The following is a 12,923-nucleotide window of genomic DNA, read 5'->3' as shown; positions in this document are numbered from 1 at the left end:
ACTTAGAAAATCATAATATGATTAGGCAGAGTCAACATGGTTTTATTTCTTTTTTATTCGTTAATGGGATGTGGGCGTCGCTGGCAAGGCCAGCATTTATTGCCCATCCCTAATTTCTTGAACCACTGCAGTCCGTGTGGTGAAAGTTCTCCCACAGTGCTGTTAAGTAGGGAGTTCCAGGATTTTGACCCAGCGACGATGAAGGAACGGCGATATATTTCCATGATCCGGTGATATTTATGAAAGGAAAATAGTGTTTGACAAATCTATTAAGAGTTTGTTGAGGATGTAACTAGCAGGGTAGATAAAGGGGATCCAGTGGATGTAGTATATTTGGATTTTCAAAAGGCATTCGATAAGGTACCACACAAAAGGTTGTTACACAAGATAAGCGCTCATGGGGTTGGGGGTAATATATTAGCATGGATAGATGATTGTTTTCTGTCCGTTAACCAGAGAGTAGGAATAAACAGGTCATTTTCAGAATGGCAGGCTGTAACTAGTGGGGTGCCACAAGGATCAGTGCTTGGGCCTCAACTATTTACAATCTATATTAATGACTTAAGTGAAGGGACTGAGTGCAATGTATCCAAGTTTGATGATACAAAGCTAGGTGGGAAAGTAATCTGTGAGGAGTACACAAAGAATCTGCAAAGGGATATAGACAAGTTAAGTGATGGGCAAGGTGATGGCAGGTGGAGTATAATGTGGGGAAATGTGAGGTTATTCACTTTGGTAGGAAGAAAAGAAAAACAGAATAATTTTTTAAAAGATGAGAAACCATCTGGTGTTCAGAGAGATTTGGGTGACCTTGTGCACAAAACACAGAAAGTTAACATGCAGGTAAAGCAAGCAATTAGGAAGGCAAATGGCATAATGGCCTTTATTGCAAGGAGGTTGGAGTACAACGGAACATTTAGATAAGCATAATTTAATAGGACAAAGTCAGCATGGCTTTATGAAGGGGAAGTCATGTCTGACAAATTTGCTTGAGTTCTTCGAGGATATAACGTATAGGGTGGATAAAGGGGAACCAGTGGACGTAGTGTATTTAGACTTCCAGAAGGCATTCGACAAGGTGCCACATAAAAGATTATTACTTAAGATAAAAAATCACGGGATTGGGGGTAATATTCTGGCATGGGTGGAGGATTGGTTATCAAACAGGAAGCAGAGAGTTGGGATAAATGGTTCATTTTCGGACTGGCAACCAGTAACCAGTGGTGTTCCACAGGGGTCGGTGCTGGGTCCCCAACTCTTTACAATCTATATTAACGATTTGGAGGAGGGGACCGAGTGCAACATATCAAAATTTGCAGATGATACAAAGATGGGAGGGAAAGTAGAGTGAGGAGGACATAAAAAACCTGCAAGGGGATATAGACAGGCTGGGTGAGTGGGCGGAGATTTGGCAGATGCAATATAATATTGGAAAATGTGAGGTTATGCACTTTGGCAGGAAAAATCAGAGAGCAAGTTATTTTCTTAATGGCGAGAGACTGGAAAGTACTGCAGTACAAAGGGATCTGGGGGTCCTAGTGCAAGAAAATCAAAAAGTTGGTATGCAGGTGCAGCAGGTGATCAAGAAAGCCAACGGAATGTTGGCTTTTATTGCTAGGGGGATAGAATATAAAAACAAGGAGGTATTGCTGCAGTTATATAAGGTATTGGTGAGACCACACCTGGAATACTGCATACAGTTTTGGTCTCCATACTTAAGAAAAGACATACTTGCTCTCGAGGCAGTACAAAGAAGGTTCACTCGGTTAATCCCGGGGATGAGGGGGCGGACATATGAGGAGAGGTTGAGTAGATTGGGACTCTACTCATTGGAGTTCAGAAGAATGAGAGGCGATCTTATTGAAACATATAAGATTGTGAAGGGTCTTGATCGGGTGGATGCAGTAAGGATGTTCCCAAAGATGGGTGAAACTAGAACTAGGGGGCATAATCTTAGAATAAGGGGCTGCTCTTTCAAAACTGAGATGAGGAGAAACTTCTTCACTCAGAGGGTGGTAGGTCTGTGGAATTTGCTGCCCCAGGAAGCTGTGGAAGCTACATCATTAGATAAATTTAAAACAGAAATAGACAGTTTCCTAGAAGTAAAGGGAATTAGGGGTTATGGGGAGCGGGCAGGAAATTGGACATGAAGCTGAGTTCGGATCGGTCAATGCCCTGTGGGTGGCGGAGAGGGCCCAGGGGCTATGTGGCCGGGTCCTGCTCCGACTTCTTGTGTTCTTTAGATTTGTGGTTGGGATCAGATCAGCCATGATCTTATTGAATGGCGGAGCAGGCTCGAGGGGCCGATTGGCCTACTCCTGCTCCAATTTCTTATGTTCTTATGTTCTTATGTAAGAATAAGGAAGTCTTGCTACAATTGTACAGGGCTTTGGTGAGCCACACCTGGAGTACTGTGTAGAGTTTTGGTCTCCTTACCAAAGGAAGATTGATTCCTGGGATGAGAGGGTTGTCCTATGAGGAGAGATTGAGTAAAATGGGCCTATATTCTCTGGAGTTTCAAAGAACGAATGGTGATCTCATCGAAATGTAAAAAATTCTTCGAGGGCTTGACAGGATAGATGATGAGGCTGTTTCCCCTGGCCAGAGAGTCTAGATCTAGGGGCATAGTCTCAGGATAAGGGGTCAACCATTTAGGACTGAGGGTGAGGAGGAATTTCTTCACTCAGAGGGTTGTGAATCTTTGGAATTCTCTACCCCAGAGGGCTGTGAATGCTTAGTCATTGAGTATATTCAAGGCTGAAATCGATAGATTTTTGGACTCTAAGGGAATCAAGGGATATGGGCGCAAGTTGGTAAAGTGGAGTTGAGGTGGAAGATCAGCCATGATCTTACTGAATGGCGGAGCAGGCTCAAGGGGCCATCTGGCCTACTCCTGCTCCTATTTCTTATATTGACATATATAAGGAATTGGACCAATTGTGAAGTGAAGCAGTAAAGCATTAACTGTTAAACTAGGACCAGTAACTTAAAAAACAATAAGAATTAATTCTCTAGCTCGGTTAGTGGACTTTATCATCTGAAACAAACACAATGCAACATAGTTTCACAGCATTTGCTTCAAGAATATTTTGAATGTTTTGGAGTGAATTTACTCTAAGGATTCATACGACATTGTAAGGCACAAGATTTGTGTCTTTGTGTTTATCTGCATACCCAAAATACTTTGTGATAAATATACTTTGTATATCCTAAGCTTACAACATAAGGCTTAGCCCAGGGTTATTTTTTCAAATAATAATCATATGCAAAAATTGAAATAAATTTCTAATGTAAATATAAGACAAGTTACTAAATTTTCAGATATCAAATACTATATTATTCCTGAAGAAAGGAACATTCATTTTAGTGTTATTTTGTTATGACATTACTTCTTAATGCTGCATGACATTAATTGAAAATGTAATTTTATTAGGAAAAAAGTGCAGCATTTGTGCATTGTAAATAACTGTCAGTCAGAGCAGACTTACCTGCAGACCTTTTAATTGTGCAACTAGCTTCTTATTCTCATGCTCCTTTTCAGCTACTAGTTGAGCCTGTGCCATGGCATTTTCTAGTGCTTGTCTTTCCTTTTCCAGCTCAGCCTGCAGGGCAGACTGTTCCATCTAGAAAGGAAGCATTCCACTACATTAGCAGACAACTATTATTAGACCAAAAGAATTGGCTTCCTATGTAGAGGATACAAAAATACTCATTTTAAGAAACCTAAAGGCTACATATGAATGTTCAAGTTCATCTCTATGTCTGGTAACCGAAGATATATTCAAGCTCTAGGGAACAGGTATATCAAATGGCGAACAGTGCCATTATGTTACACTTGTAAACTGATCCAATAGAGCATGTAGTACAGTTCTTTACAGATCCAGTATCTACTGACTATTTGAACAGCAATGTCATATAAATGATTTGGAACCTCTAGAATTTTACAAAGATTCAAGGTATTTTAAAAGAACTTATGTTGTATTATAGTAATAACCATTATGGAACAGAATATCTATCACTATCTATACAAATACTCTACAGACAAGCAAAGAAAATGTGTAAGAGAATTTTTTTTCAAATACTGATGAAGCACTGGTTCTTCACTCAGATTTTGAACAAAATTTGCTCTTATCCTGCTATTCAGCACTATGTTGATTGATTCTGTTTTATGTTCTCCAGTACCCTGCTACTACACTTTCATTTATAGCTCCAAGAAAGATAAATGGTCACTACTTTCCTTCACTTACTGTTCCTGTGTCTATCTCTCTCTCTGACATAGTATCAGAAAACAACCCACAAACACATGAGAGGGAGAAAACAAAGAAAATTGATAAACTGCAAAAAGAAATGAGAAAAATGAAAACAATTCAAAAGATAAAGGCAATAATGAAAAAATGAAGCAAGGAGATCAAAAAGAAACAAGAAAAATAGTATTTCTTTAAAATAACATAATGTGTTGCCCCAATAATATGCACTGCATAGACACGCAAGTTATATTTCCCATTCTGCTGAGTTTCTGTTCTTGGGCGCTTCCTATGGTGAGACACCAAATAGAGACCAACTGCTTTCTCCTCAGAGTTGGCAAGGAACAAATTCTCCTAGATGGAGGCTGGGAACAAATCAGCTGTTTATACTATGGTTGCAAGAGCTGCATGGTCTGAGACTCAGGAGAAAAAAGGAACTTAGATTGTCAGCAATGAAAAAGGAAGAGCTCCCCCAATGGCTCAACGAGCTTAAGCAGTGAATAGCTGAGCCACACAAACTAGGAAAGACACAGGTTTGAACTCCAGTATGTGCTGTCAACCGATCTCAGCCGAAGCAACATTATAATTGACAACAGCACCCCTGGACTGGTATTAAAAAAAGAAAGCCAGGATTCACATTCCTAATTGTTTTTGAGCAACCCTTGCTGGAAGTGTGCATCGAGGGGGAAAGGATCGGGTTTGGATTTGATCACCCCTGCAGTCGAATGACTTGCTGATACTGTCAATGTTCACACACAAACAATGGACACTTAGGTAAGTTATCAAAGAGTATCTAATATTTGTAGAACCTACCCCAGCTAAGGGTTAACACTTTCAGAAGAGTTGGGTAGACATGAAAACTGAGATTCAAAAATCAAATATTGTAGAATATGGGAAAAAATCTTTAAAAGAAACTTCAGATGACTAATGTGATTTTTATGCATTTTTGCAACCAATGAAACAAACCCAATTATATTTTGCTTCCAATGCTTTTACAACATTATCATTCTGGCCATAGATCTTCCCAATTTCAGGGAAATTCTGTACAGGCTGGTGATGTGAATTTGCTGACATGTAGGGATGGCTGAATGTCTATGTTTCTGCTGACACTTTGAGCACAATTTTAATATGCCAGCAGGAAGAGTCCGGGGGGGTGGGGGTGAGGGGGTGATTTGCGGACGCCAAACCCGGAAGGGAAGCAGGCGGGTTGCGATCGCCAACCTAATGAGGCCAATCAAAGCTTCTTCTGGGTTTCGCGCCTGGCAGCCAGCCTGATTGACAGGCTGGCTGCCGACAGGAGCTGCAGATCTGAGCTGGGGGGGGGGGGGGGGGCAGGTGAGGGGGAGAAAAAGAGACCTTATCGGCATTTAGGATAGAAATGGGTGGGGGGGGGGGGGGGGGGGGGAGCAAAGATTAGAGTGGAGACATTGGACATCGGGATCAGAGTGGGGGGAGGTCCAGGCAACACTTTTTTTTAAGGTATGTTTATTTAATTAGTTTGCAATGGGAAATATAATTTAATTTATTTTTCACTGATCCGGCCCTTCCCGTCTGGTTTCACCAGCCATGAATGGGAAGCTGTGAGAAAGCCGCCCAGGCAACATTAAAATCTTTTTAACTATCCAATACCCAAAATAAAACCACCGTAAGTACTCAATGAGGTACATTTGCTCCTTTAATTATCAGGGCCACCGGATTTAAGTGGGGGTGAGACTTCCTGGTGACTACTATACGCTCACACACAGATTTGCCAGAGTCTCATTCAAAAATGTGTGGGTTCCAGCTGGGATGTCTGCCCACTCCCAAAAACAGCGATTTAGATTGCCCCCCCGCCCCCAACCCACCAGTTTTCCCTTTTTAAAATCATGCCCCTCGTCTCTGGACTACATATGCCACCTCACTTTGAATTCAGGGTTATCATCGGAGGCAGCACTAAGAAAATATTAGGAAAAAGGAAAAAACTGCATAAGCTGCAAATCTGAAACAAAAATAGAAAATGCCATGAAGTGAAAAAACAGATTCTCCAAAACATTAGATTTGTGTGGGAGGTTTGCATTCCAATAAAATATACTGTGAATGATTTTCAGCTAAGTTTCTGAAAATTATTTTATTACCATTTATATCCTATTATTAGGTACTTATTAACAAACAGTTGAATTATTAAATTGACTTGAGCATGTAGATATGGCAATAGTCAATTTATGTTTAATTTATGGAATCAACAGCAAAATGACACAGGAACCAGTGAAAAGGGATATTAGCCACTTTAAAGCTGTACGCTAGTAATTACATACGGCAATGAATAAAAGTTTAAAAATAACAATTACCAGGTATCTAATAGGAAATTAAACAGAAAAATTACTAAAAACCCAACAACCAATGAACTTAGGCATGCATACATACCCGAGTATACAGTGCCACTTGCTCCCAACTCTCAGCCATATTTAAAATCAGCACCGTTTAAACATTGGTATAAATAAGCAAAGTACTTACTGGCTGAATATTTGCTTTGCATTCCTCAAGACATGTAAATATAGATATATATATATATATAAACACGACAATTTTGTGAGAATGAGTAAGAATCAAACACTCAGATTGTAACTCACTTGACTAAGCTTCCGGAGGCGCTCCAGTTCCTCTCTAAGCTGGTTTGCTTCCATGTCCCTTGCTTGCAGTTGAGATTCTAATTCAGCTTCATACTCACTGAGGTCGCCCTGAGCTTGACGCAGGGATTCATTCAATTCCTGCTGTTCTTGTAAAGAACGTTCCAGGTCAGACAGCTCCTACAATGAAAAATAAACATGGATTCTGCAGCTCACAAAAGTTAAAAAGGTTTAGGTCACATATGCATTCTTCCAAGTAAATCCACTGTTTGCTATTTCACTAGAGATGAATATATATTACCTGTTTTGTATGGTTATGATAATTGCAAATGCATCTTTACTTCTATAATGTGCTAACTGCATAATTACAGCAGGGAAAATGGACACATTAATATAAACAGGCTACTTTATTTTTTTCTGTTCTTCTTCCTATCTTGCTACAACATACAATGTTTAATAGTTGATTATTAATTTCGGCCCTATTATCAGTTGTTGAAAATTTGGGAGATGATCTATCAGGTTATCAATATGTAGCTGATTAGGCCCTTACCTGTAATTGCCACAAATTAGAAGAGTTTATGTGAGAGTGAAGTTGAATTGTAAATCCATATATTTTGCACAAATATATCTTGATTAACTTCCTATTCAGATCACCTTTCTTGCATAGCAAAATGGTATAGCTCCTCAGTGTTCCAATGCATTGAAATACATACCTTTCTCAAGTTCTCTGCATCCATGGCAACAATTTCTAGCTGATCCTTCTGTTGCTCCAATTCAGTCAATCGATGCAACAGTGCCTCTTTTTCCTTCTGCAGCTCTGTGCATTCCTCCCGGGCTTGATTTGCCTGCCCCTTTACACTCTCCAAGTACTCCTGCAGCCCAGCAATAATACCCTCCAGGTCCCGCTTCAGTGCCTCATTAGCTGCTATCTGGCCTATTACAAATACATTCAGACAGGTTAACCCTTAAAGCACTGGTCATAGCATTTGTTGTGCGAACCATAATGGAGTTCTGATTTATTCAGCAGGATATAATTGACTTAATTATATATTGCAAACATTGTAATCCAATTAATTAATATTGCAGCCCTTTCTTGAGGGATCCCATATCCAGACATATTAAAGAAACAAGCCTTTTCTCCCCAAATTTAGATTTGAATCCTCATTTTGATTTGTTGTCCCATCACTGAAAATACAGAAAAAAAAACTCAGCTCTTTGCAGACGTGTTCCTTAGGAATTCTCTGTTAAGATTTCAACAGAGTAAACTCTTGCACAATGTGCTGCTTGGTCACTCACAGGGGAGCCTTCCTCAGAGAAGAATAAGAATTCTTAACAGGTACCTTCTGTCAGCTGCTCTTCCAGATCCTTGATGTCCTCTGTTTCCTTAGCAATTCTAGAGAGCATTTCATCCAGACGCTTCTCCAACTGCTTGTATTGCTTGGACATCATGTCAAGCTGTTGGGCTTTACTGACCATTTGACCTTTCAAATGTACCTAAGAAAAAGTGATCATATTTAATTGAATTGCTATAAATAATAATGAAAATATACCAAATAAGTTTAAGGTACAATTGAGTTTTATATACCATTTCAGCAATATGAATACAAGCCTATGGAATGTTAATTAACTCTTCATACTCAAATTCATTTTGATAATAGGTGAAACATATTTTAGTAACTGCATATGTGTTTCAATGCAACCATTAACAGTGCTAGATAAATTGAAACTTCAACATGTTGTGCTATGGAATAGTGGAAAGCATGTCACTATGAGGAGGCACTAAACAGAGGTCAGGCATTTCTCCAAATAGAGGCAGGAAACATCATGGGAGTGTTGCATATGGACACTCTGACATTGCACCTGTGGACAGTTTGCAGCTGCTTCGGCATGAAAGCTGGTCGATCATGTCTCTTCTCCACCAGAGTTGGTACATTGTCCAGGAAACCAGTAAAGAAAAATGGGGACAGGGGGCAAAATAACCATAGCTTTTTTTTTAGCACAAAGATGAGAATTAAAATTCTAACCTGCCCTTGATTTTATGCTTTTTATTACACAGTAGGATAGATTTCCTAATTGGGCTCTGATTTTGCAGGATCATCTTCATTTTCATAGTATGGTCAAGCTCCGTGGCTATATTGGGTCTGGCTTTGGGAGCTCACTAGGGGAGGGCTCGGAGTTTGTGTGTGTAGGCAGTCCTTAAGGGGCTGATTACAAGAGGTGATAGATAAATTAAAGGGATACATTCACTTAAAAGTAAGTGGTTGGATATGTACAGGGATTAAAAAAATGTCGGTATCCCTTATAAAGGCTGATAATATTTCTAATGTATATTTCAACCTTTATAAAGGCTGTTTAGGTAATAACAATATCTGGCAAAACCCTGTGGCCAGAATAATAAATATGGAGGAAGGAAACTGAGTCTATGGCCAAGTGATAGAGCAGCTCAACACTCCCGACCCCATATTTGATGGGTGGCGAATGGCAGTGTGCAGAATGAGCTGATAACAAGGAGGTTGCTATTCCCGGGCACCCTACCCTTGGGCAGCATTTTAACATGCCTGGAACAAGGTTGCGGAAGAGAACTTGAGGGCGCAGCTGACTTTTACTGTCATTGACAGCCAAATGGTGCATGTTAGCTATAGATGTCCTTGCAGCAAATAGCACAACTGTACATCTGGCTGTCTGCTGCCCCAGAGCCTAAACAGCCAGTTCCATGTGGTCATTGTAAGTAGGTAAACCACTGACTGTAAATGTTGGTAGAAGGTACAGATAGTTGGGTGAAGTCTGCCTCTGATGCAACCCAATATTATTAACATAGCAAAAATAAAAAGGCAATGCCACAACGCTTGGCACAATGCTTCCTGGAGATAGGAAAAAAAAGAGAAACTAAGAAAAATGCTTCAGAAATAGCCTCAAAATGGTGCTACAAATCTTATTATAGGGGTTTTTAAACTGCATTTCCATTAAAAGTTCAATCTAGGTACCAGAGGCCAATTTTATACAGGTGGGTAAATGACTCAGCACTACGAGAAATTCTATGGATAGCTAAATTAGATCATGTGGTCCAATTTTAATATTTTTAACTGCAAACAGGTGAGCACTAATGGAACTAGACAAAAATCACCCATTTTTCTGATCAGTCTCTTCACTTTATGCCTACTAGTCCTTTGTAACCCATGGGAAAACCTAACCCAATGACAGTCAGATTAGCTATGCCTGTTTTCCAAGAGGGTTTTGTCTATCCGAAGGCATACAGCCTTACTCATTCTCTTGTGGGTGATCTCATTTTAGGGTTGAAGGATAACTGATATAATTACTGCAATATATTACTTATATGAATTGACAGCATTTCATAGAATAGAATGGTTACAGCACAGAAGGAGGCCATTCAGCCCATCGAGCCCGTGCTGGCTCTTTGTAAGAACAATCCAGTTATACCCATTCCCTCATAGTCCGACAAATTTCTTCCCTTTCAAGTATTTATCCAATTCCTTTTTGAAAGCCACGATTGAATCTGCTTTCACCACCCTTTCAGGCAGCACATTTCTAATCATAACTACTCGCTGCATAAAAAAGTTTTTCCTCATGTCGCCTTTGGATCTTTTGCCTGTCACCTTAAATCTGTGTCCTCTAGTTCTTGACCCTTCCACCAATGGGAACAGTTTCTCTTTATTTACTTTATCGAATCCCTTCATGATTTTGAACACTTCTATCAAATCTCCTCTTAATCTTCTTTGCTCTTAGGAGAACTGCCCCAGCTTCTCCAGTTTATCCATGTAACTGAAGTCCCTCATTCCTGCAATCATTCTAGTAAATCTTTTCTGCACCCTCCCTAAGGCCTTCGCATCCTTCCTAAAGTGTGGTGCTCAGTATTGGACACAGTACTCCAGCTGCAGTCGAACCAGTGTTTTATAAAGGTTCAACATAATTTGCTTGCTTTTGTACACTATGCCTCTATTTATAAAGCCCAGGATCCCGTATGCATTTTTAACCGCTTTCTCAATCTGTCCTGCCACCTTCAAAGATTTGTGCACATATACCCCCAGGTCTCTCTGTTCCTGCACCCCCTTCAGAATTGCACCATTTAATTTATATTGCCGCTCCTCATTCTTCCTGCCAATATGTATCACTTTGCACTTCTACGCATTAAATTTTATCTGCCATATGTCCGCCCATTCCACCAGCCTGTCTATCTCCTCTTGAAGTCTATTACTATCCTCCTCACTGTTTACTGCACTTCCAAGTTTTGTGTCATCTGCAAATTTTGAAATTGTGCCCTGTACACCCAAGTCCAAGTCATTAATATGTATCAAAAAAAGCAGTGGTCCTAGTACCGACCCCTGGAAAACACCACTGCATATCTTCCTCCAGTCCAAAAAACAACCGTTCACCACTACTCTCTGTTTCCTGTTACTCAGACAATTTTTATCCATGCAGTCACTGCCCCTTTTATTCCATGGGCTTCAATTTTGCTGACAAGCCTATTATGTGGCACTTTATCAAACGCCTTTTGAAAGTCCATATACGCAACATCAACTGCATTGGCTTCATCAACCCTTTCTGTTACCTCATCAAAAAACTCAATCAAGTTAGTTAAACATGATTTGCCTTTATCAAATTTGTGCTGTCTTTCCTTAATTAATCCACACTTGTCCAAGTGACTGTTAATTTTGTCCTGGATTATCGTTCCTAAAAGCTCCCCCACCACAGAGGTTAAACTGACTGGCCTATAGTTGCTAGGTTTATCCTTACACCCTTTTTTGAACAAGGGTGTAACATTTGCTATTCTCCAGTCCTCTGGCACCACCCCCATATCTAAGGAGGATTGGAAGATTATGGCCAGCAGCTCTGCAATGTCCACCCTTACTTGCCTCAGCAACCCAGGATGCATCCCATCTGGACCAGATGACTTATCTACTTGAAGTACAGTACCTCCTCTTTATCAATCTTTAGCCCATCCAGTATCACAACTACCTCCTCTTTTACTGTGACTTTGGCAGCATCTTCTTCCATGGTAAAGACAGATGCAAAATACTCATTTAGTACCTCAGCCATGCCTTCTGCATCCATGCTTAGATCTCCTTTTTGGTCCCTAATCGGCCCCACCCCTCCTCTTACTACCCGTTTACTATTTATATGCCGATAGAAGACTTTTGGATTCTCTTTACTGTTAGCCGCCAGTCTATTCACATACTCTCTCTTTGCCCCTCTTATTTCCTTTTTCACTTTTCCTCGGTACTTTTTATATTCAGTCTGGTTCTCACTTGTGTCATCAACCTGTCATCTGTCATATGCCCCCCTTTTCAGCTTTATCTTATTCTCTTTTGTCATCTGGCTTTGGTTGCCCTACCTTTTCCCCTCGCGGGAATGTACCTGAACCATTGCCTCTTTATAGGCTGCCCATTGTTCGATTACAGTTTCACCTGCCAATCTTTGTTTCCAATTTAACCGGGCCAGATCCATTCGCAACCCACTGAAATTGGCCCTCCTCCAATTAAGTATTTTTACTCTAGATTGCTCCTTGTTCTTTTCCATAATTAATCTAAACCTTATGATACTATGATCGCTGTTCCCTAAATGTTCCCCCACTGACACTTGCTCCGCTTGACCCACTTCATTCCCCAGAACTAGATCCAGCAATGCTCCTTCCTCGTTGGGCCAGAAACATACTAATCAAGTAAGTTCTCATGAACACACTTCAAAAACTCCTCCCCCTCTTTGTCCTTTACACTATTCCTATCTTGGTCTATATTAGGATCGTTGAAGCCCCCCATTATCACTACTCTATAAATGTAAGGAATCTTACAACACCAGGTTATAGTCCAACAGTTTTATTTGAAAATCACAAGCTTTCGGAGGCTTTCTCCTTCGTCAGGTGAGTGTCGAGATTCATTGAAAATTACCGCATATATAGTCATAGAACAATGCCTGATGATTACAGATAATCTTTCCAATTGCCCGTTATCAAGGCCATCAAATTAATTGAATAGTGTTCAGACAGAGAAACCTTAGATACCCCAGAGAACTGAATATACAAACGGCCAGAACCAAAGAAAGAGAGGGAAAGAGAGAG

At 40.2% G+C, this 12,923-nt stretch overlaps 1 protein-coding gene across 3 annotated transcripts in view; it reads right to left on the bottom strand.

Moving 5' to 3' along the window:
• Positions 1-12,923, bottom strand: part of cntrl (centriolin) — a 97,690-nt gene that overhangs the window by 41,915 nt on the left and 42,852 nt on the right. For all 3 annotated transcript variants that reach the window (XM_067969763.1, XM_067969764.1, XM_067969765.1), the window contains 4 exons: positions 8,191-8,344; positions 7,564-7,784; positions 6,854-7,030; positions 3,489-3,623 (listed from right to left, as the gene is read on the bottom strand). In XM_067969763.1, coding sequence (XP_067825864.1) covers positions 3,489-3,623; positions 6,854-7,030; positions 7,564-7,784; positions 8,191-8,344 — 687 coding nt within the window. The remainder of the gene's footprint in view (positions 1-3,488; positions 3,624-6,853; positions 7,031-7,563; positions 7,785-8,190; positions 8,345-12,923) is intronic.

This window comes from Heptranchias perlo, chromosome 31, assembly GCF_035084215.1.
Source record: "Heptranchias perlo isolate sHepPer1 chromosome 31, sHepPer1.hap1, whole genome shotgun sequence".
Taxonomy (NCBI): domain Eukaryota; kingdom Metazoa; phylum Chordata; class Chondrichthyes; order Hexanchiformes; family Hexanchidae; genus Heptranchias; species Heptranchias perlo.
The sequence above is the reverse complement of the archived record's forward strand: the minus strand, read 5'-3'. Positions and strand labels throughout refer to the sequence as shown.